The 25342-nt window shown below is 39.3% G+C and overlaps 1 protein-coding gene across 3 annotated transcripts; it reads right to left on the bottom strand.

Annotated features, from left to right (window-relative positions):
- Positions 1-3204: 3204 nt before the first annotated feature.
- HPRT1 (hypoxanthine phosphoribosyltransferase 1) lies at positions 3205-25032 on the bottom strand. Of its 3 annotated transcripts, XM_024213296.3 has the most exons (9): positions 24870-25017; positions 23496-23602; positions 21583-21766; positions 15581-15646; positions 14187-14204; positions 10904-10986; positions 8128-8174; positions 5281-5357; positions 3205-4655 (listed from the first exon to the last, which is right to left on the bottom strand). In XM_024213296.3, exons 1-9 carry the CDS (start codon positions 24969-24971, stop codon positions 4608-4610), a joined length of 732 nt encoding a protein of 243 aa, XP_024069064.2. In that variant the 5' UTR covers positions 24972-25017; the 3' UTR covers positions 3205-4607. The 3 variants fall into 3 exon arrangements, with proteins under 3 accessions (XP_024069064.2, XP_029767706.1, XP_029767707.1); XM_029911846.1 differs by lacking the exons at positions 3205-4655; positions 5281-5357; positions 8128-8174 and adding an exon at positions 8346-8760 and having other exon boundaries at positions 24870-25032; XM_029911847.1 differs by lacking the exons at positions 3205-4655; positions 5281-5357; positions 8128-8174 and adding an exon at positions 11619-11671 and having other exon boundaries at positions 24870-25032.
- Between the last annotated feature and the right edge of the window lie 310 nt (positions 25033-25342).

The following is a 25342-nucleotide window of genomic DNA, read 5'->3' as shown; positions in this document are numbered from 1 at the left end:
TTGTTCGGCTGGATCCTCAGACAGTAAATTTTCTATTGCAATCGTATGCAAAGATGAAACTGAATGAACTGCAAGCACTCAAACTGTATAAAGCCTTTTAGTCAAGCTTCATCCTTGTGTTCTCTAGAATACTTTTTAGTTCAGCCTCATTAATGCTTTATTTATCTAGAATACTTTAAGCTTCACTTTATAACAAAGATTGGAATTTTTTTTCCCCACACACAACAGAATTGTAATTTGTAGAATTCAAGCAGCTAAAATAAATATGTTCCATGGTTTGAATTACCCAGTATAAAATTACAGATGCAGCAGGGATTGTGTATCATTCAAAACCAAGCATTTCCCCCCCAAGATATACATGGCTCCTGTAAATGAAGCAGGTCGAGTGCCCCGTGCCAGAATAGGTGCTCCCAGTTTGGCCAATTAAGAGGATGGGGCAGCATCTGGGACTACAATAAAAATCAGGGAGACTCTGAGAAAGAGAGACCTGGAGAGTCAGGGCTGTCCGAGGGTCACGTCAGGAAAAAGGCAGGTGAGAGGTGCCTGGGAGCGAGCAGTTGGCAGGTCAGAGCTCGGGGAAAGCAGGAGAGCAGCAAGGGGGATTTCCAGCTGACCTCCCCAATCCGGGGCCAGAGCAGCAGAGGGAGTTGCCTGCTGTTGTCTAAGCCAGAGAGCCAAAGCCAGAGAAGGCGAAAGGCAGAGGAGCAGCAAAGTGGCTTACCTGCTGCCACCTCCACACTGGAGAGGTGGACCCAGGGGAATGAGGGCTGGTCTCCTGGTAAGATGATCTCCAAGCACTGAGATGGTGGTGGGGGTTTCCCCACTGGGAAAAGTGGGGCTTTTAAGGACTACATACACTGTCTGTGAGAAATGGCCCTTTGCTGGAGATTATTTGAATTGTGTTTTGGGAATAAACCAGCCCCAAGGAGGGGTATTAAGCAAGAGAGCCTGAAGTGGAATCACTGGGAACTCAAACTGGAATCGGATGCAGCTGAGCCTGCTGTACCACAGCCACCCATAGGAGGGCGCTCAAGGCAGGGCTACCCTATGACAAATAACAGAGGGGTAGCCGTGTTAGTCTGAATCTGTAAAAAGCAACAGAGGGTCCTGTGGCACCTTTAAGACTAACAGACGTATTGGAGCATAAGCTTTCGGGGGTGAATGCCCACTTCATCAGACGCTTATGCTCCAATACGTCTGTTAGTCTTAAAGGTGCCACAGGACCCTCTGTTGCCTATGACAAATGTCTATTTGGTTTACAGAAAAAGAGAGTTTAACCTAAAAAAAATGCAACTAACCCCCCAGCCCTTTATACCAGGACTACAAAGTAAATTATTTTCTATTTCTTTTCAGGCTATGACTATGTAATTTGTGTCAATGTAGTACATTTAAATGTTTAAAATTAGACAGCAATAATTCAGAAGTGTTCTAGCTAGGACAAAATAGTGTACAATGAAGTTTCTTATTGTGAACAATCTTTTTTATATATATAAATAAACTTTTAAATCAGAGCCGTGCTTCCGAAGGGTAAACAAAGTTCATCTATGATGTATACACAATTTTATATATGAAGTGCAAAAAAGAAGGGTCTCTTGCTTCCCAGAATTTTACATACTGAGAAACTAAACAAAACAGATTATTCAGAACAAAATGTTTCACAACGGTTATAATTTATCAGTCCACACATGGCACTGTTTTTTTAAAGCCTACAGGCTGTTTGATCCTACAAAAGAATGGAAGAACGGTTTTGTAGTTAAGACAGTTTAATGGAACTCAAGAGATTAGAGTAATTCCCAGCTTTGCCACACCTCCTGCATGACCATGAGCATGGCACTTAAAATACATCTACGCTGCAGCCAAGGGTGTAGCTGTACCCCGGCTTGTTTTAACCCAGCTAGCTTGCTAAAAAGAGTGGGGAGGATGCCGTGGTGTGGGCTTCAGCTTGCTCGACCCTCTCTGGATATGTACTTGTTTATGCAGCTTGCGCCACCATATCTTCGCTGGTATTTCCAGGGAGCTAGCTGGATTAAAGCCAGCGCCGGTACGTCGACATGAGCTGCAAATCACACCCCTGGCTGTAGTACAGGCATATCCTTCATCTTCCTCTGGCTCCGTTCCCCATCTGTTATGAATCTACTATCCTCACAATACCCCTTCGTTTGAGGCACTCAGACACCAAGGACCTAGAGAAGAATACTTCAAGACAGAGATTGCTTATGGGCCTAATCCTACAATGTGCTAAACGTCCCTGACTCTCATTTTTTGTCCTTTACCTAGGTAGGTACATATATTTTCCCCTCCAGCCTACCACTGTAGTATCTGAATGCCTTAGACACATTAATGGATTTATTCTCAGAGCACCCCTGGTGAAGTAGGGAACTATTACTCAAGTCAGTGGGTCCTCGGTATCTTGAAGGATCAGACCCTAAATGCAGCCAGGACTAAGGCTTTGTCTACACTAGCATTTTTGTCAGTCATGAGTGTGAAAAAACTCCCCCAGTAGGCAAAAATTTCACCAACAAAAGTGCTGCTGTGGACAGCGCTATGTCGGTGGGAGACACTCTCATGCAACATAGCTGCTGCTGCTCATTGGGGATGGTTTAATTATGCCGGTAGGAGAGCTCTCTCCTGCGGGCTTAGAGCGGCTACACGGGAAACCTTACAGCTGTGTCCCTGTAAAGGCCATGATGCAGACATAGCCTAAGTCAAAGGCCAACTAGGTGAACTGATTTTGAAGGGTTTTATGCATTTCTCTCTTCAAATATTTATTTTGCTCCTCCTCTCCTTTTCTTGGCATTGCCAAGTATACCGGATACCACGTATACTCAGAAGTAAAGTCCAAGGGCCAATGCCTGACCTTGAAAAGACATATGCAAAGACCATTTTAGAACCTAAGACAAAATGCTAAATAGTCAGCTACTGCAGAGTGGATTTAGAGGAACTCTTTGGAATATTAAATATAAAACTCGTAACACTAAAACCATTTAAAAATGCAGTTCAATCACACATGACTTGTATACTATTCTGTAATGACTAGATTCACAAACAAAAGCCTTCTACTGATTATGACTATTAAGACTAAACTACATTTTGTAAATAATGCATGTTGTAGTCATGCCAATTAACTATACAGCTGTACCAGAGCACACTAGGCATGGACAATATATCACAGAGAATGTGCACTACTAGGAAAAATTATGGAAACAAGTTACACTTCAAAAAGAAAAACAAAATCATCCAACATATGCTAATACATTTAGAGTATCTTGCCTGGCAAGAAAACAATATGTATTATGCCCTGAATTATGTAAAGTCCTGCAAAACAAGGCAGGAATCTAAGTATGTTGTACAGGAACTATGAAAGTTAAGAGACTAAAAAATGTGACCGAGATGGACTCTGTATGTCCAGAATAATACCAGCATTCTTCAAGGTATCTCCAGGGCACAGATAAGTCAACAAGACAAAACATAAGGATCACTCACAAAATATTTGTATAGTTCCATATGTATGTGTTTAATAAGCAATTATCTTCACTATTTACCTTGTCAAAGCAGACCAAACAACAGTGTTTAAACACTATATTCTGTGAATCTAGTTTGGCGTAGCACATGGAAGCATTTCTTTGTTTTTCCCACCAGTGCTATATTTTTTCTATATATGGTATACTAGAATTAACAAGTCTTTGAGAAACTAGCAAAGGCAGAGAGTCTATCTTCACTGTTAGAAAGACTTGGGACCAAATATAATTAGCAAAAAAAGCACATTTCAAGCGCATTTTAATGTATACAATGAGGGTGTAGGTGTATAGGTTTTATTTTAAAGAAACAGTCTTTATTTAAAGTACTTTGCTTTGTGGATCTTATAAACATTACCATATTTTTTCACAAATGTAAAATATATTATAGCTGTTTAGATTTAAAAGGCAATTCCCACTGGGTGATAAATATTTTAAAGAAAATATTACCCTACAAGAAAGGGGCAGCTCCGTGAGAACTAGTTTTTAAACATTCAGTTGTCAGTCCATCTCCTTTCGGCCCAAGCTGACATTTTTCACTCAGCCTTCCTTTAATGGCAATAAGGCTACTCCACAAGCCGTGGTTAACACCTTGGCGATTACATATACTGTAACTGGTTGCTCCTCATGCTTTCTAACACCCCAAGAGTTCAGTTATCAATAATCACAATTGTGCATTAAAATAAAATTTACACATTTCAAAAAATTGTTAATAGACTTCCCTATCTTAAAATGGCTTCCATTAACAGTACTTTGAATTATTTCAGCTGTGGGTTGATTAGGTTTAAACAATTCACCGCTTCAAGAGTGCAGCTCACAAACACCACAACCCCTCAAGGGGTAGCGATAGTCGATAGATTCATAGTGCAAATGAAAATCAGAATTGCACTAATTATTTGACATTTCAAAAATATAAATGAACAAGACAAGTTTCTGATACTGTACATGCAATAAGCTATAGTGAGCATATGAAAATGAGGCTGGGACATTCTACACAGTCAGCTGGTGTTCCAGACTTGAATCTGTTCAAAGATAGGACTCAGTAAAGAAAATGTTGCAAAGCTCTGTTGTTATAGCACTTGAACTATGCTCTCACGCTTTGTATTTCTGTTTCCCAGTCTCACTAATCACACAAATATGCTGAAACAAAACAGAAAGCTCATGTTAGAAAACTAACATCTAGGAGTAAAAGACTGAAGTTTTAGACATTTATTCAATAATGCAATTCTACTGAGGAAAAAAAAAAGTGTATCACACATTTCCATGTTATTAATCACTAATTTCATGAGTTGATTTATACAGAATAATTTTAAAGTCTGTTTTCTGTATCAAAATGTTAATTCCCCCATATCCCACCTGATCCCTGCCAACAGATTTGTGCCACCCAGAGACCAAGTCTCAGGAATGGGAGGGAACTCAAGGGCAGTTCATTCTTTATTCCAAATTGTCCTTCTGTTGTTAATTGTGAAAAAAACTGGCAAGACAAGAAACCCTCCACTACAGCTGTTCCATTCTTTCCCATCTAGTCAATAAGGAGCGTGTAAGGCTCCTTTCTCCAGAGCTAAGCGGAAGATCCATGTTGGCCTGACTAATGAGAGTTGAAAGGCTGCTCTGCTGCTAACGGTTTCCCCTGGTCACTATATCACTAACAAAGTGATCAGGCTTGTACATGAAAGTACAGTTTAAGTAGGAAAAAACTGAATTATCCTATTTCCTCCTCCCTAGTTTTGAAAGAGTAAAAAGAATTAAGAAAAACATGACTCACATTCAAATCTCGGAAGTATTCATTATAATCAAGGGCATAACCCACAACAAACTTGTCCGGCACTTCAAATCCAACAACTGAAAAGGACCATAATTCATCGTTTTGTTAGACTTCATGTACCAGTGTTTATTTAAAAAAAAAAAAAAGGCACTGTCATATTAGCATATATATTTTGTAAAACCCAAGTGTCCTTATTTGTTCTCCTCAAGCATCCTGTTTCTAAACTATTTTACAAATCTAATTTACTTTTCACTATCTAGTCCATTAACTTCATTCATTTCACTCATCTTAGAAATGAACACAGACTAGTTAATTTCATTTTCTGGTTCTCATGCAGTAGCACAATGCTGCAATGTATAGCTTACAAACGTTTGCTCCAAATCAAAATCTATTTGTATTGAAATTCATGAATGCATTTCTACTAATTTAGGTTTTATTTTAAAAGTTTGATACACAAAAGTTACTTACTCTATACTAGTAACCATGGTTCTTCAAGATGTGTTGGCCACATGGATTCTACTTCTGGTGCACATGCACCCTGTGCAGACAAGATCAGATTTTTTTGAACAGCAGAGTCTGCTGAGGCCAGGCCTGTACCTCCGCACCCAAGGGCATAAAAGGCAGAGTGGGTCAAACCATCCGTGAGTTCCTTCACCAGGACAGAATGCAGGTAATTACAGGATTCAGTTGTAGTGGGGAAGAAGGGTGGGTCATGGAATACATGAGGTCAACACATCTCAAAAAACCACAGTTACTGTACGGTAAGTTACCGTTTTTTCCTCCTCAAGCAACAGTCCATGTGCAGTCCACTTCTTGTGACTCTCAAGCGGTGCCATGGTAGACAGGAAATGGGTGCTTGAATTGCATCTGAATACAGACTACTGGGCAACGCTGCCAAAGTGGGCATCGGATCTTGATGCCTCCACTTTGTAAAACCATAGACTTTTCCTGCACTACTTCTACAAGGATCTCCTGGAACATCTTATGGTTGTCAGGCTGTGAAGAAGTAATGGGCACTACTGCCTTGTCTGGTAAGGACAAGGAGATAGCTGCGGTTCTTCATTTTCATGTTCCTGGTGCTGACAGTGTGAGCCACCTGTGCCTTTGCACAGCCCTAGGGGATCTTGTAGCGGAGGGAGACCTAGCCATAGAGGGAGCAGTAGAAGTTGGCTTTCTTGTTGCCTGTGCCCCACGGGGCCCACGCAGAGCCAGAAATGACCCTGGTAAGAGTAAAGGGCAAGGGGCTACAGGGGTGGGCACCATGGAGAATGCTCTTCCCTAGATCCCCTAGGTTTGAGTGTGTAATAATACGTCCTAGATGCCCTGTCTGACAAATAGGGGTCATACGAATAGGACCATGGTAGGAGGGCAGAGGACGCCTCCCTGCTGTGCTCAGAAGCTGAGGAAGCGAGTACTCCTCTTCTAGATGTGGGGCTGCTTTAACAAGGTTCCCAGGGTGAGCTATGGGCTCCGCTCTTGCCAGGATCGAGAAAGTGCTCGGTACTGTAATGGCACTAGCAGTCAGCACTGCAGAAGGCACTCGCACCACTGAAGACAATAGTGGTGATTTAGGCTGAGCAGTCAGTTAGATCACTTGCTACCAAAACTGGCTTCAGTGCTCAGGTCAGTACCGAGAAGAGCTGTACCGCGGTCATCAGCACGGGAGTCGTAGGTGCTGAGGCTGTCAGCACCAGGAGCACCGAGGTCAGTGCTAGGCAAAGCATAGAGCTCTGCTTGAGATGGTACTCTTGCTTGGTGACTGGTCTCTGTGATGGATGTCAGAGGGATCCTTTCTGGGCCATAACCTACCCTTTGAGGAAGCAGGCTGAGGTGATCTCTGCTTCTTTCTACTAGGTCCCTCTGAAGGGGACCTAGATTTGTGCTCTCTAGAGGAGCCATGTTCTTCCCTATCCCTCTCAGATGACTTAGCTACTTTGCTGGTCTTGGCTGACGCTTTCTTAGATCAGTGAGATCTAAGATCTGCAAGATGAAGGCTGTTCAGACCCATCAGGGCCTTTTTTCTCCAGATTGTTCTAACCCAAGGCAAGTCTCTTGCCTTTTGTGTTCTTTTAGGGGAAAATGGCAGATAATACACAATACATCAGATATACCCCTCCCTGAGGCACAAAGACACCTCAGGTGTCCATCCTTCAGCGGAATAGCTGCATCGCAAAAGGGGCAAGTTTTGAAGCTGTGCTAGATCCCTGTACTTGGTAAATCCCTAACTCGAAGAAGATTTTTGTTGTTGCTTTGTTTGTCTTATAGTCCACAGGTATCAAATACTAGTACTAACTCCACTAAACTGTCACTACCCTGTCTATACTAATATACTCATTATTTATAAAATAAATCAGGTTTTAGGTTGCACAGTATGCAAGAGAAGCAGACCTTAACTAGGGGTCTGGCTTGTGGCTACAGGCACCAGGCAAGAATTGAGGGATGGTTGGACCTACTCTGCCCTTTATGCCCTTGGGCACAGGCGTGATCCCAACAGACACTGCTGGCCAAAAGAATCCAATCTCATGTGCATTGGGCACATGTGCATCAGAAGTAGAATCTATATGGACAATCACTGGAAGAACTACCTGTATTTTGGACATACCTACTAGACAATGTCCCTTTAACATAAAAAGTGTGTCAAAATAAGGTACATTCTGCCAACATGTAGTGTAATGCACTAAATAAATCAGAGTACATTGCCCAAGAATCATCAGAAAAAAGTGAACTGGAGACAAACATTCCAAATGTTCTTATAGTTTGACTATAAAATTTCTATATACTTTGATAATGTGTTTCTTAGTTAATTTTAAAATATTTATTGATGATTGGCAAAAAGGGGTCACTTACAGTCAGGCCGATATCCCACACTTCGAGGAGTTCTTTTTACCAACAAGCTGTCAATTAAAACCAGTAGAAAATTGAAATATGGAAATCAGCAGCTACAAGGTGTTCAAAAAAACTAGATAGAGAATTAATTATTAAAAACCAAGCCAGTCTTGGACTTCACTGACATTGAATGGGTGTAACTGAAGGCAGAATTTCCGCTATTAAATATATCCTGTATTTGCATCTCCTAGCAATCAATCACACTGATCGGATCAAGACTTCTGGTTGAATCACAAACAGTTGACAGTCTAGCTAAAAGGACAAGAGTCAAATATGCGCCTGAGGCAGAGAGTAGAAAAGTCAGCCAGGAGTTATGGTAAAATTCAGTTCTGAAAAGTGATTCTGTAAACTGGCATAATGAGGCTCCATGTTCATTTTGTCTAAGAAACCTCAGGTACAGTGCTCTGTTCACAAGAAAAGAGACAGCTTTTCTAGTTATCACACCTGCAAATTCAGCCTGTGAGCTGAGAGCCAAACTGGGTTCCTTCCTTCTTATGCACCATCACCAGTAAATAGAAGTTCTGCAGGCCAAATTGCGTCCACCTTTGCAACAGTATGTCTTCAACAGGTTTGCACAGGTGCTCCTGATTATCCCTGTAAGTGGAATTTAATAAACATTCCTGTTGATGAGGCACACCGAGGCATGGAATCCAGCTCCCCCTTTCTCAGCTGCGGTGACTCTGCAGAGCTAACAGTGTTGTCACTAAAGTCAGCAGCTGTAACCGAATACAAACACGGAGCAGATTTGCCAAGACAAGACAGTGCCATTTTTACTGTCACTTTTCAGAACAAAACTGCACGTTCCAGGAAGTAGAGAGAAAGGAGAACAGAGTGAGTGTTCTCATACTTTTTGCCCATCACCATATATTGCGGTACTATTTCAATGACTCAAGGTAGTCCATGGACGCTCCTACACCCACATAAAGGGCCATTGTGGTGTCTGGTGTTTGGCTGTGATTGTTTGGGGAAGGCTTGTGGGGAGAAAAGAAGAGAGAAAGTCCCGTGTCTGATGGATGAACACTGGAGACAGCTCAAGCTGATTACGTACTCAAAAGTGTCACCTACTTAAGGGAAGAGGCTCTCTGAGAAGAAGCTGGAAGAAGAGGCCCTGCTAAGCCCCACTGCCTGGTATCATGCTGCCTTTTGTCCTTTCTCTCAGGGGTACTTGCCCTCTGGTTAACTTTTCACAAGCGTCTCTGTATTCCCCCATCCGCCTTTTCCTCCCTGCAAGCCAGCCACATCTCTTAAGGGTGGAAGAGGATCTGCCATTGCCTGTCAACAGAACACTCAATCCCTTTGTAGCTCTGAACCCAGCATTCAGCTGGGTTTCTGAAAACTTGGCAGCTTTCAGACTTTGTTGACATTTGAAGTTTATGGAAGTTTTGGCTGGATGACTTATTTTGGGGGGGCTGTTACCAGTTTGGGATTTGACCGAGGAATCTCAAATCCAACTTGAGATGTGTTGGAATCTCTGCACAACATCTGCATCACACAGCAATGGAAAACACACAAACAGGCAAGTGATTACAGGTATAAAATGTAAAACATCTTCACCTTTATGCCATCTCTGGTATTTGCATATTTATGGCTTAGATCTTTTGACAAATGTTCAGTATTAAAAAAGGCTTTTGTCTCTTTTTTCAAAGTTACATAATGTGACCAGAATGTAGTTTACTATCACACTATATGTATATGATGTAAAATGTAATGGCAGGGCCCACAGGGGCCTTTTTAAAAGGGCTTATCAGGCACACTCTTCAAACTCCTCAATGTGTTGTCATGACCTCGGAGATAACCAACCAATAAGAAGTCTGTAACCATCTCATCCTCGACATGTCACTCCAACATTACCAGCAAAAGGGGCTACCTGAGACACGTCTAACAACCGTTTTGGTATTGGTATAGCAACACTGCCTGACTAGATGCCACCTCCACCTCCTATTCATCTATAATTCCTATCAGCCAATATACCTTTATTGTGAAATGCATATAAGATTCAGTTTGACAATGAAAGAGAACAAGCGATCTGAAGTGTAAAAACCATTAGGCTTGACACCTACTTTGTTAGTAACATTCAATTATCATCAGTTTTAGTTGTTTAGTTATAAGTTTTTTTAAACAAAATAAGTCTCAAAAATATGTTGACTAAAAATTTAAAAATCCTAAAAAGTAAAACCCAGCAGATGATATGGCCATTTTATTCTCGGACATTTGATTGTTATAGCCAAGTTACACACAGTTACTGCAGGCAAATGGCAATTTTAAAAATTGCTAACCAGGGTTCCAATTTTGCAATCAGATCCATGTGCACAGGTTTGCATCCAACAATATTAAAAAAAAACAAACCCTTAAGATTAATGAGAAAGCTCAGAGCAGAAACATTAGGAGGCTTTTAAAAAAAATCCTACGGTAATCAAGATAAAATGCATGCCCAACACACTCACACACAGACCCAGTCCTTACATCCTTCTTCACTACTAAATCTCTTAAGCAGTAGGAACACAAATGATAGAAAAGTGCTCCTGTCAGTCTAAATAAATGCACCTTTTCACAATGAACAGACCCTATACTAGAGAAAGTGAGACCATGTACAATACCATGAAAGGTGTTTTCACCTGTGTGTCATGGGGGAAAAAAATTCCCTTCAAATATAAAAGCATTCTATAATCCTATTTCACTATTTTTATAGTTCTTAAAAAAGTAATATACAACGCAAGCAGCTATAATCACAACTCACCTGACTACTTTCACCATCTTTGGATTGTACTGCTTCAGCAGAGACAGCAATGTTTTCATTGTTTTACCAGTGTCAATTATATCCTGATGATAAAAAAGCCACATCAGAAAACTATATAAAAGCTGTTAAAGTAGCACTTCCAGATTCTAATCAAAGAGCCCATGTCATACTGAGTTGCGAGGACATGAAAATAACTTGTGAAGTGGAAATCAGGCTTTTCCTGCACATAAACAAATATAGGTGTTATTCCCTACTGCACTGTTGTGGCCATCCTTTATGTGTAATAGTTAATTTCTACCAGCAATAACCATCTATTTCTATCATATTAATAACCTTGAAATGAAAGTGTTACCACTGAAGCATCGGAATCACTCTTCATTTCCTAATTTGGGTTGGATTAACACAAAGCCACAAAGTTCCTCCTAGAGGAACATTCTTCTATCTGGTCTGCAGTCTGGTGTACATAAAGAAGTAGGTGGCACTGAAAGGCAAAATTGATTGCTGCATCTTATCTTTATATAGCCCCCTAAAACACCCCAACCCACCTTCGGATTATGCCAGGTTATATTTAACTGTTCAGCGCTTCAAATACAAGTTTGAGCAAGGGCCGTGGGTGTGCACACTAAACAGATCAATGCATGGACAAAGGCAACCAGGCCTAACCGCCATGTCAGTAGCTTTTAAAGTCGAGAGAGAAATCAGCTACATCACTGACCTGTCAGTGTTTGACCCTGTGGTTACATGTGGCAGATCTCCGTTTTCTAGACTCTTTTTTGCCAGTCACAGGAGGCACCATATGAAAAATCATGGTACTATCATACATAAGGAGATAAGTTATAGTTAAGTTATTTTTATTGTTTGATTGATTGACAAGCAGAATGGTGATTTGTAACGGGGCTCATATTTTACAAGAACCTGCCATGTAGAAGATATATGTCACTGAACAGATGAGAAACTAATTTATTTACCTGCCTGGTACTCAAAAGACATAAATTAATTAATTTGAAATGGGACCCATATAAAATTCAATATACTTGCCCTTCAGAAGTAAAATCCTCTTCAAAAGAGACAATGATCACATATGTGACTGAAATGTTTGTGTGGAAAAAAAAGTAGGGAAGTAAAAATTGATGCACCTATACTTTGGCAATGGGTGCACTAAAACAGAGTATATAAATGACAGACTAGACTAGCCTTCTTGGATCAAAGCAGGATCCTGTGTAAAAACCCAGGATTTCCAAAGTAGAAACTTTGGTATGACAAAAGGAAGTTGTCACTCCCTTGTGCCATAAAAGGATCAGTTTCAGGAAATGGCTCTTAAATGACATAATCATCGTTTATTTACGTGAAAATAAGTTAATATGATTTTAGTTCTCAAAACACTGTTTGTGTACATAGGAAGCTGTTTACTTGTTTATTGCCACTGCTTCTCTATCCTAAGGTTAAAAAAAAAGGCCCTACTTAATTTGCGATACTGCGGAAATTGCGGATCCCATAATATTAAGCTTCCACCGCAATTTTGCCAGCTGGCCAGAGCTGACAGTGGGAGCCCTGGCTGTCAGCCCTGGGCGGCTGACAGTCCAGCTGTGAGCCTTATGCATTAATGACTGTAATATAGTTGCAGCAAAAAATCTGGTTATCAAAAAAATTAGCAGGCATAACATAATACTTGAATGTTTACATTGTTCCAGCAAATTTTTCTTAAACAAATAGGTCTTCTTTGGCTTTTCCAAATTCCTGCAACTAATAAAAGATCCTTGATTACTTTTCTGCGATTTTCCATGTCTTGTCCGCAACTCAGCTGCAATTATTTGACAATCATCCCACAGTGCAAGTAGGGCCTTAGTTATAAACCTTGTTCAAGAACATTGTCTGCAAATAAATCAATATTTGTTCCTGGGGGCATTCTGCACCAAAAAAATTAAAAATTCTGCGCACAATATTTTAAAATTCTGTCAAAATAACACTACATAATCACACCAGTTTCAATTATTTTGGTAATTTATTTCAAAATACCTGTCAGCAAGTATGTCTGTAACAATACAGAAACATACAAAAATTCCCCCAGGAGGAGAGTGTTAAAAAAACCCTTACAATAACCCAGTTCCTCTTTCGCTGCCCCCCCCCCCCACCCCGAGCCCAGCTGGGGGGCCAGACACCCAAGACCCCTCCTCCCCAGAGCCCAACCACGGCTTCCCCCTAGCCCAGATACCCACACCCCCTCCCCCCCAGAGCCCATCTGTGGGGCCTCCCCAGGCCCAGATACCCACCCCCTTCCATCCCAGAGCCCAGCCGAGACATCCGCCCCCCCCAGAGCCCAGGGATCCAGTGGGAGAAACAGCCTGATATTCAGTCCCAGGTTTGCATGGAATTTCCTGTGCGCCACCCTGTCCTTCCCTCAGGGCATGCTGGGAACTGCAGCGGTGTCAGGAACCCTTTAGCTCCCTGCCCCTCCCCCTGGCAGTATCCCCTGTGCGAGCTGGGCTCTGCTGGGTCCAGCAGCACCGCAACCCATTTCTGTGGGGGAAAGGAAATTCTGCGCGCACAACATTCATTTCTGCAAAATTCTGCATTGCGCAGTGGCGCAGAATTTCCCTAGGAGTAAATATTGACTGGATAGAACAAGCCTCTGTCCATCAATGAAAGGAGGTATCAATATAAGAACTGATTTATCTTAACAGCTAGGAAGTCAGATTAAATTATATTCTGCACATTAATGTCCAGTGGTGCACGATGAGCCACAGTGGTAGGTGAGACTCTTTATGCAACAAAAATGTATTTATTTTTTATTTTTAGTATACAAATGATGCGTGGAAACATCAGGCACTGTTGAGTGTTTTATATATTTTCAGATATTCCTAATAATCTTTTTTCTATAACTATTGCAGTTTAAATTCTTGTCTGTGCATTAACAAAGTGACAGAGATCCTTAATTTCTCTTTGTTCAAGTTCCTTTAGTATATAAACCAGTATGATTAAATAGGATCCCAGCAAATTGAAAGTAACAATTGCAAAACTTTGACATGGACATTCTCTCCCTGCAGCTAAGTAAGATGAGATGGGACCAACCTGGGAATTCAGATCCGGACTTCACATACTCCTAACTTTGAGGGTATGTGGGTCAGCTCATTATGAAAATTAGGGGCCATTTGCAAAATTCAGGCCTAGATTCAGGTTTCACAGGTCGCTGAAATATAGAGGTGTTCAGATTCAGGACCATCTCCTGTTAAAATGTTATCACAAATCACACATTACAGAAACCAAAGTGAAACATAATACTTACTTCTACAATCAAGACGTTCTAGTAGGGGGAAAAAATAAAAAAAAATCCATGAATATTTAGTTGGCGATTATGTTGATTCCATTAGCAGTTTTCTGTTAAATTACTTATATTATCAATGCAGTGAAATATGCTTATGTCACCATTTACAGAATTTCACATTCTCAATAGCTGAAAACTGTAGAAAAAAAATCTGTAATATTATTACACCCAATTCAAAGATATTATGCAACACTGCAAATTCTATTTAGTTAACATTTCTGAAGTGCTGGCAAGAAGATTCTCATTGATAACTGTCTATTGGCACATGCAGAATACTAACTGGTCTGTAGACTTCTTAGACTTTGAAAAACAACATTATAAGTATGCAAAGTTAGATCAAAATACAAGAGCCTACACATTTTTGCATGCTTTTAATGAAATATTCATAATTAAAATGGCATCACACTTTTCAAGGGTTTAAGATTCTGGCATTAATTTCTTCTCTATTTTGAAACTTTGCATGCATTTTCATTTAAAACACACACATGCCTTGACGACCAATTTGGTTATATGTCTAGTTGTAGGGGAAAACACGTGTTTTGACACTCAGAATATTTTAACCTTGTTGGCATTCCACTAATTTGCCAGTTCATTTTTAAATATAAAATTTTGTAGATGATTAATCCATACACCTTTTGGGTACTAAAAACACTTTAAAAGACTGCTATTGCAAACATGGAATCACTGCTTATAAATGCAAAGTTATGGAACTGTTGTGACAACAATAATGCTAATGCCTCATGATTTCAAAACTAGATATTGCATATTGTCATGGTAACAGCTTCACAATAGGTAATGCACAGTATCCTGCTATGGAGTATACCATGAAGAGGATACTACTTTTAATCCAGCTCCAGTATCAGATGGAGTCTGTGTTGATGTAAAATTAATTAATTAAATTAATTATTTAATTAATATGGAGATATACCTATCTCACAGAACTGGAAGGGACCTTGAAAGGTCATTGAGTCCAGTCCCTTGCCTTCACAGCAGGAATAAGTACCCTCCCTGACAGATTTTGCCCCAGATCCCTAAATGGCCCCCTCAAGGATTGGATTCACAACCCTGGGTTTAGCAGGCCAATGCTCAAACCTGGAAAGCTGCTAGGCAATAATCTCTGTCGAAGCCAGAAAACACAGAACTAACTGCCCTTGCAACAAGTCATAATACAAAGCAATTATGCAGTGGTAGCCTTTGGAATGCCATTACCTTAAGTTAGACCATTAGAATAGTACTATATGAACATAGCTTTATTTTTAAGACTTATCTATCTTGCAAAATGTAGTTAGAAAAATGATGCAGAGCAGCTTAAATATGTGTTATTTACTTCTTTTGTTTCACACTAAAAGACATACCTTTCCAGTCAAGGTTGAGAGGTCATCCCCACCAATTACTTTTATCTCTCCAGTTGACTCGTCGTTCTAATTAAAAAGGGGAAAAAAACCAAAGGATTAGTGTGATTAGAAGTAATTAAAATAGCTAAACATCTAATTGACTATCCAAAGTTGCAAGAGATGGTATTATCCAGTGAATATTATCACACAGAACTATAGCACTTTCAGAGAGAGCATCTATGAGTATCTCTCAACTAGAGAATTACAAGTCACTCTGACATTTAAATTAATGATTCTGATCAAACAGTGTTTTAGAATATATAAAGTAATAGCAATGAACCCACGGCTTTGCCACTAAAGGTTATGGCTTTATGGTAAGTATAAGTGAGGGTGGGTGAATGTGTGTGTTGTGCTAGGAGAGTTGTGTGGATGGTGAATGAAAGGTGTGTGCTATGGTGACAAGCCGTGTGTGTTTGGGGTTATCATGTATGGTGGTTGTGTCAGTTTGTGTCTTGGGGGGTTGTACTGGGAGAGTGATGTGAGTGGCAAACACAACTCAACATGAAAACTGGCAGGTGCTCAAGAATGAACTTTGAATTTCATTTTGGGCATCCAACTGACTTTGATCACCTTCAGTTTTCCAGCAGCCAACATTAAGTATGTGTTATTCCCATTACCGTGCAGACTACAACCCATCATTGGAAGGAGAGGATGGATAAGGGAACTGAAATAGTAAACATGGACTTCCCTTTTTACTTTAGTTTTTCTGTTTTTCAATAGCCTAAAGAGTTCTTACTTACAATTCATCCATCAAAAGAGTATTTGAAAGGTGTAAATCCAAAGGAGGGAAAGTAATTATTTAGGGGATGCACAATGGGTTATATATCTAGAAGTATTGGGATGAAGTTAAGAATGAAGATTATTTGAAAAACTTTCTGACACTAAGATCTATTAGGCTCTGGAATATTCTCCACAAAGAAATGTTGAAAGTTCAGTAGCTGGGGATATGTAAAATGTGACTGGATGATCTAATAGAATCGTCCATCTCTAATTTTTAGGATACAGTCTCAAGCCAAGTAAGAACAGAAATAGTCTCACTTTTCAAATATTTTCTTAGCATTACTTCATATCTTTTAAGTAAAAGCAGTAGTTATGCCATTTTGAAAAGCTACATATTTACTGAATAAGAAATTTAGAAATACCAGTCACTGTCTCAGAAACTCCATAACTGACCAGAGACAGAGTTGCCCAACTAGAACAGCCATTTTATTGAAACAGTCCAAAAAGGATGCCCAAGCTGATGTGGCTTAAGACAGAGGATATTCAGCTTAGTATCTGAATGTTTAAGAAAGTGGATAAATTAAACCACAAAAACATGTTTAAGTTTGTGAGAGCACTTGAAAGACTTCTATATTCAAAATGCTGAGGTGCATTTCCTGTGTTCACCCTACGTTAGCTTCCTCTTGTCAAGTTTTCTTTGACACATTTTTAGTATCTTTTATACTTACAATTGTTCATCTTATATTATAATTATCTTTTCATCTATTCCTATACTAAGGATTTTATACTCCTTCCAAAAAGAAAGATGAAAATTTGTCACTTTAGAAAAGGGAGGGCGGCAGGAGCGCCGCCAGCTTTTCTGCCGCCCTAGGCGGTGGAAGGTCCCGCCCCGAAATGCCGGCCCCCCCCAAGGCGGCGGAAGGTCCCGCCGCGGAAATACCGCCACGGTCACCGCCACCCAAATTGCAGTGCCCTATGCAACCGCCTAGGTCGCCTAATGGGTTGCGCCGGCCCTGGAGGGCGGGGGGGGAAAGATATTATCAGTATTTGTTCCTTTAAAAAAAAATAAAAGCATGTACATGTGTGGCAGTTATTACAAGATTTTTAAATGTCCAAAAGCAAGCTATCTTGGCCACTGATAAATTACACCAATGCTTTGGCAACTAACATAGATTTTGGATTTCACCTTTAAAAAAGAATCTTAGGTGCACCGACAGAAATTCTTGCATTTCAAGATACAAATAGCTCTATTCTTTGTGGTTTCTCCCTTAGTCCCCCACTCTTCCCTTTTTAAATGTTAGGTCCCAAGGACACTGCTGAGCATCAACAGCTGATTGGAAACTTTCCCTCAGACTGGTATTCTCAGCATCAAGATCAGGGTCTTGATGCAGAAAATACTATGTTGGGATAGACAGCAGCACACAGCCCATCAAGCAGGAACATCATGCATCACAGATTACGAGGTACTTCTGGCTTATCCCTGCTGAAACATGACAACCAGCAGAGCAAACCAGTGTTTTAACAGTTTCTCAAAAGCTTTTTCTTGCAATACAAATATTCCTACATTTTAGAATGCTAAGTACAAATGTGAACCAGCATGTAAACCAGTATTCTTCACTATGCATGGACTGACTTTCTAAACAACCTAAGGATAAAAAAGCTAAAGCATTTGAAACACTGGCAGTATTGGTATCTAGTTTCAGACTATAAACCAATTTCCAGTCTTCTGCAGTGTTAAGAACTTTGTTATTTAATAATTAAACAAAGAGTTTACATTTCACATAAGGACACTATTTGTGACATTAGTAGCAGCAAGGGCTCAGTGATGGACAGTGAATCAGTTTCAATATTGATTTAACATTCAGAAGAGATTTACTCTTTAAGACTGTCCGCAGACTCCACTCCTGCCATTGCCAAATAATAGCAGTATTTTACATGATGGAGGTCACTAGCTAATGGCTCAGAAATAACTTTAAATAACTTAATTTTAAACAATTTAAAGTACATGTGCTGTAAAATACTTATCATGAAGTGTTTTTCAGAACAATGCACTAAGCAGACTGCATTCAGTTTTAAAGCCATTTTAATCTCCAAGATGATTAAAGCCATTTTAATCTCCCTGACAGTTTTCCTGAAACACTGACTGGTGGTAACGGTAACATCCATCCCGCCTTTCCTCCCTCCCCCTGAAACAGCTAGTGTTTTTGGCTCTTCTTCATGACTATGCAACTTTTATTTAATTTCTAAATTTAGATAAAGAAGGTTTTCTGGGAAGTGACTTTTGCTAGCGCACCACAAAATAAACAGTCTGTTAGAAAGGAAGAGTTCCTATTTTGTTCATAAATGCTGTCTTTCCATCCCAGGATGGCATGCCAGCTCATTCTGGAAGCATTCATTTGTAAAAACTGTGAAAGCAGAAGTTGCAAGTGATTACATTATAGATTCATAAATTGTGCTTTCTGTTCCAACATTCAGTAGCTGTATATTTCTATACACTGAAACAGTCAGTGAGACATATAAGAAAGTTATCTCAGAATTCCAGAATAGTTATACAAGGTTCAGCTGTCTCGCCTAGCTAATCATGGCATTTCTGATTCCTTTTTTCCAGATTGTAAAATCTGGATAATGAGGAAGGCTGTGTGATCTAATAATTGTATCCAAGGCCCCGGTGTCAAGAGACCGGGGTTCAACTCGCAACTCTGCACTAGTTTGTTATGTGACCATGGGCAAGTTAGCCATAGGCCTCAGTTTCCCCACCATCAAAATATGGATAGCATTTATTCATTTTTGTATTTGAAATCACTGGAAAAAAGCACTCTAAGTCCTGAGTAGTGGCAGTATTAATAACAGAAAATCTAGTCAAGCAGTTCCATGGATGTCTATGTTAGGACAATCTTCTCCAGTCCAAAGTGTTTTAATCTAAAGACCCTAGCCCTGGATACTAATCACCACCTTACAGTGCCTGCAGAAGTAAAAAGCTAGTAAATTCTGTATTAGTCCTGTGCATCAGTGACCAGACTTCTGCACTGATACAGAGCAGGACATCATTTTTTGTATGGTTGCCTGATAACCCCCACCCCATCCCACAAAGAACCAACACCCCAAGAAAGCATTCTGTTTAGAAAGCTTCCCATCCAGGATATTCTCTGTACTTCTCTTCCCTTATTCTTTATTACTAAGAAAATCTGCATAAAAATAGAATCTTCATTTATTTAAAATTCCTCTTGATGCTTTTCCCCTCTTAATGTCAAAGGACTGATATAGCAGAGGACTAAAATTCTGGAGCGGAATAAGCAGAAGGAGCAGAGACACTAAATTGATGTAAATATGCCTAATAAACTAGGAAAGTGAAATACAGAAAACACACTACGTAAAACCAACTATCTTTCAACAGATTATTTTTGCAGAAGTTTTCCAAGTGGTGTTACTGACTCTCGGTTTTTCATCTGCAATCTTGTTTTTTAAACAAACCACAGAAATTAACTGAAAATGTCCCTTGGACTAAGTGTAAAATATATAGGGTTTGTTGGGTTTTTTTGCTCGGAAGAGGTAAGAATCATTATTTCTTCTTCTTTTATATGTCCTTCTGTAACTCCATTAATTCAAGGAAATTAATTATCATAGGCCGCGTGTGTGTGTACACTCCTGTTGGTGGCGGTGAGAGAGCTAAAATCTTTCAATGGGCACTGGGAGAAAAGCAAATAAAAGCAGCTTGTACACTACTTCATTCATTAAGGGGCAGGATGATAAGGAGGCACATCCCCCACCATGCCTCTCCTTTGCTTCATTGGCTGTAGCAGTCCACCACGCCTCATGTTCAGTGAGGGCAAATGTCCTGGCTAATGTTCTGCACCCCCCTGCATGTGTGCACAAGGTGGAGGAGGGGAGCAGTGTGCGCTCTCACCCAACTGTACAACCGCATGGGGAAAATCCAGAATCAAGCTCTTAGAGCTGGCTTTTTTAAAAATGAGATTTTTAACGGACAATATCACATCAGTGTACAAGTTCATAAAGTCCTTCCACAGCCAGAATTCCTAATGTTACAGTTTAATCTCTGGTTTCATGCTCTAATCATATGAATGACAAAGTTATGTTTTCAATTTAATAAGCTACATGGATTTTTTTCTTCTTGTTTACTGGAATGGGCTCTCATCCATGATAAACAGTTTGGACTACTAATTGGAATGCAAAGTTCGTTGGACACAGAGCTAACAGAAAAACCCCTTGAAATAATTTATTTTTAAAATGATTTTCGGAGTCTCATCACTTTATTATTTTATTTCCACACTAACTGCAGTCCTGTGGAGTCAATCCAAAAAGCACTTTTTTTATTTATTTTGAAGAAACAAAACCAGCCTTTTGCTAAGTCAGAAAACATCTAGTATTTGTGGATGTAGACTCCTTCCTTAGACCTATGTAGTTTAGTCTTATGCTTTCTAAGGTTTAAACATAACCTTGTGCAGTGCTTCAGTCTCCATTTTCTTATAAACTTAAATGCTTAAATGTCAGTAGAAAAACAGTCTTAAAAAAACCAAAAAAAAACAATAATTACCTACAGCTGGTCTCTACAAGGTAGAATGCTCTTCACCAGCAATTGATTGCAAATTAAGCCTTATAAGCCTAACGTTTTTCCAAAGCTAAAAATACTACTAGGTTTAGTCCTATTGGTTGATTCGGGTAAATAAAAGATGGGCAGGTAACGTTGTGGCTCTCAGTATATTCAGTGCAAATCAATGGATATCAGATGTAAATATTTTTGTAGTTTTCTAAGGTTCCCTATCCATATAAAACTTTCCGTAAACGATGCCATAACTTGAGGGAAGATTATGTTATAACCACCGCTCTGGATTTTGGATAGCAGTGGGGTGGGGGGGAAGGAAGTTGGATTGCTGGGAGTTACATAAGGAGTCACTTAGCTCTGGAAGGAGATTTTCGTGAGCTGGCGTGTTGGAGACAAGGGGGTTGTACATAATGGAACATATTTTGTAGCAAGATGGGTGAACAAGTAGCCACATGACCTTAGTTTTTAACTCTCCTGCACCTTCCTTCCTATTTCCCCAATGTCATCATGTTGCAATATGCTTAAAGAGACTGAATCCGTAGCTTTAAACACACACACACAATACCTAGCACGTTTAGGTAATAATAATAATAATAATAATAGATTTAAAACCACCTTCATTTAATAACTTCAAGTTAATCAATTTTCTACTAAGTCATGTTGTGTCAGCAGATATACTTACACAATAGCTCTTCAACCTGATGAAGTCCACAGTCATAGGGATAGATTTGTCACTGTTTCTATTCAGTGCTTTGATATAATCCAGTAAGTCAGCAAAAAACTTATAGCCACCCTTCAGTACACAGAGGGCTACAATATGATGTTCCCCCATGCTCTTCATAATGTCTCGTGCCAATCTTTCTGTCCTGTAAAAAGAAAAAAATTACTTACTAACTCCTCTGTTTTGTTTTTTAACTACAGCAGCAGCAGCAGCACTTGGTATTGGCGCCAACCGTGGGGAATACACACACACCAAATTCATAGATTCTAGGACTGGAAGGGACCTCGAGAGGTCATCGAGTCCAGTCCCCTGTCCTCATGGAAAACATCTTCCTTTCTCAACGTAATACTAGCATACTGCTTCACAGCCAATTTTACTGTTTACTGGTCAGCAAGTCTTTTCTCACTTTTCAAGGTTAATGTAACAATAACACTGCCAAACTTCCTCAATTTCATAGGTTACCATAGCCAAAGCTAATCTTAATCAATTACTGGATGGCTGCCAGAGATATGAAGCATACACTGGGTTTTTTTGTTTTGTTTTGTTTTTTTAAGTAAGATAGGTTTGGTTTCTCAGACACAGAGCAGTATAAACTTATTTCCTAATACACCTAGCAGATACAGCAAGTCCTAGACAAATCAGGAAAGATCAAGACATTACTCAGATTTTAAACTAGTTCTTTATAGCCAGGTTAAAACACTAGAGAGAAAGACTTTACATTAACTCCAAAAGCAAGGACAATACAAAGAAACCAGATCACACAAATGATACCTTCTTTGAAAAATTACTGCTAAAAGTAATGTAATCTTCATTCCTAATTTGTCTTCTAATTTGTTTTGGAAAGTGCTCTGTATATTTACAGCACACCATCCAGCAACACACTTCCTCTAAGGTGCCACAAGTACTCCTGTTCTTTTTAGGAAAAGACTATAAATTCAGCACTTCATTTAATAAAATATTACTCAAACAACATTTATTTTATCCGTCTTTTATTTCATATTGGAAGCCCATCAGTAGTTAATATTAATGCTGGGGACAGATATAAAAAAAATCCAGTCAAGTCATTGAGAATTCAAAACCACAATGCATACTGTAGATGCATCACTATCTTCACTTCAGTCTTTTAAATCAGAAAGATCTTTTCAGAACTACAAAACTACTTATTTAAAGATGGGAAAGGGAAATAGATAACAATGCAGTACTCATTGAAACAAAATGCTTCATGATTATACTACACCCTTCTCTGATCGGATGCGAGATTCAAACTTCATGAGCTCACCATGGATTTCAGGAAGTACAGAAATGAAGAACTAGTATTTTGCATTTCACAGCAGGGAGGAGAATGGAGGATGTTAAGTTTGCCTACAATACTAACTTGAAAAAAGATCTGAGACAACAAATGTCTTCAATAACTTACGTTCATGCCGTTAGATTAATCTTCTGATGAAATTCAGGAGGCTACAACACTTCCAATTTTCAGTCTAAACTAATGTGATAAACATAATGTGCCTTTTACTTAATTCTTTAGACTGCAAAAGGCCCTAGAACTATTCTGAAAGAGGTCATGTACTACTATATGTTGTATAGGATCTCTGGATAGCTATGCTGTAGTTTTGAAACAGACAACAGCAAATGTGCCGTAAGAAAGTAATTTAAATATTTTTTAGTGTTTGCATGTCTCTCTAGAAAGGAACATGTGGGTCCCAATTAAAGGTCTTACATGTGGTCCTGCACTTACACCATCTCCACCACCAGAAATCAAGAGAGCTACAATTCTCTTAACAACATGATGACTGTTACGAATAGAAACATTTTAAAAACTATAATTTTCACTTAATCAATTGTTGTAGTGTATTATCTGAAGTCAAACTAACCTGTCCATAATAAGCCCGTGAGGAATATAAACTTTTTCCAAATCATCTACATAATGTTTAGGTATGCAGAACAAGTCCAGGTCATAACCTTTTTCATCATCACCAATCTAAAAAAGAAATATAGAAGATGAGATTGGGTACAATGCATAAATTCTTCCAGAGAAAAACATGATCTAGAACCATTCAGGCACTACACTGATCTGGATCATTTTATCCTTCCCTCACCAAAAAAACATCAATCATATTGAACACAATGCAATGTATAGGTTAGTAATCATCTATGGTGCGTAAGAGTCTCCTCAAATATTGCATGAGTAAACATCAAACATGGGGAGACATTTATTTAAAATTCTAGCAAAGTTCCTCTGAATCAGAGAACAGGAAATGAAACTATACCCCAATTTGGGTCTCAATTCCCTGCAAACCCAGAATCATACCTTTTTGAAAAAAAATTCTTCATTTCTAACAAGTTCAGTATTTCAACTATATAAGCAACAGATCAAGTACTCTTTATAACATGGGCAGCTTCCAAATCCGTACACTACCAAGTCACACCAAATCCAGGACTCAACTTCTAATATACACAAAACAGCTTTACAAATATGACTAGTTATGCTTACAAAGAGAAAAAGTTTGACAAGATTCTAAGATTCTGCAGGTGCTCAGCGTCTCTCAGGATCAGACCCGAAAAGCCCCAATTTAACAAACTGTTTTGCACAGGCAAACTGTTGTATGGTATTGATTAGGATTTGGGATTAGTATATGTATATCATTAGACCAGACATTACATTTAGATTCAGGATATATCCTTATGACAGCATCAAGATCTGGGCTTTCACGAGTCTCACCCCAAATGCATCTTGACGTTAATAAGGTACAGTTTATTATTGCCTCATTTTTGTTTTCACAGTTTAACACCATTATATGTAAAGCATAGGTAGGAGCCTACTGAGAAAACTGAATCCTATTGCTGGTAATTCACCAGTGTATGCATTTGCAGGGTCCATCTTCACTACTGTTATTCCTATGGAATACCCAATATCTTTTCAATGCCAGATCAAGCTGCAAGTTTTTGCTGTGCTAACATTTAAGGATCATTTCACACAGGAATTTGTATTAGTACAGCTTATAAAAGACTAGAATTTGTATGACTAACCTGTACACCAGACTCAACATTTAGTTACTGGACTACAGATCTCTGGAAACATTAGTGAGCCCGTCAAGTAGTGAGATAACTCTCTTTGAAAAGCTACGGACTTTTCCTAGGTTTCAACCCTTAAATTATATTTAACAATTTATTTGACAACCCCCCTTTTTTTTTGTATTCAAAGAAAAAATGGGTCATTCCTACAAATTTAGCATATGGATTCTTACTGAGATATGTACAGTTGTGGGGGAGGGGTGGTCACAACCCCTATGGTTAAGCAGAATTTTAAAGCATGGAACAAAATACAAGCTGCGAAGTACTGTAGTCATCCATGGACACCAGTGGTTGTCTTTGTTTAAGAATCTGTAATATCCTGAGCAGAAATACATTCCAAATGGACAAGATACTCCTAGAGCCCCTTCAAAATAAAATTATTCATTTCTAACTATATTATATAATTATAAGTAGCACACCACCCTCCAGCATATTATACCAATATATGTTAGTTTCCATATTACAAACAGAGACGGACACCCGAAATTATTTCACTGTATAATTTGGGAAGGACTCTCCTGGGGTTTGTTTTAAAGCTCTCTAGCAAAACACTCCTCTGTAATTGAAAACAGGGCATTCCTCATGTCAGTGCAGGTTACCTCCATCTCCGGGGTCCCTTTCCCCCCACCGGCCCCAGGGCCCCCCC

Source organism: Terrapene carolina, unplaced genomic scaffold, assembly GCF_002925995.2.
Source record: "Terrapene carolina triunguis isolate 2854851 unplaced genomic scaffold, T_m_triunguis-2.0 Scaffold131, whole genome shotgun sequence".
Classification (NCBI taxonomy): Eukaryota; Metazoa; Chordata; order Testudines; family Emydidae; genus Terrapene; species Terrapene triunguis.
This window is presented reverse-complemented; position numbering and strand designations above follow the sequence as displayed.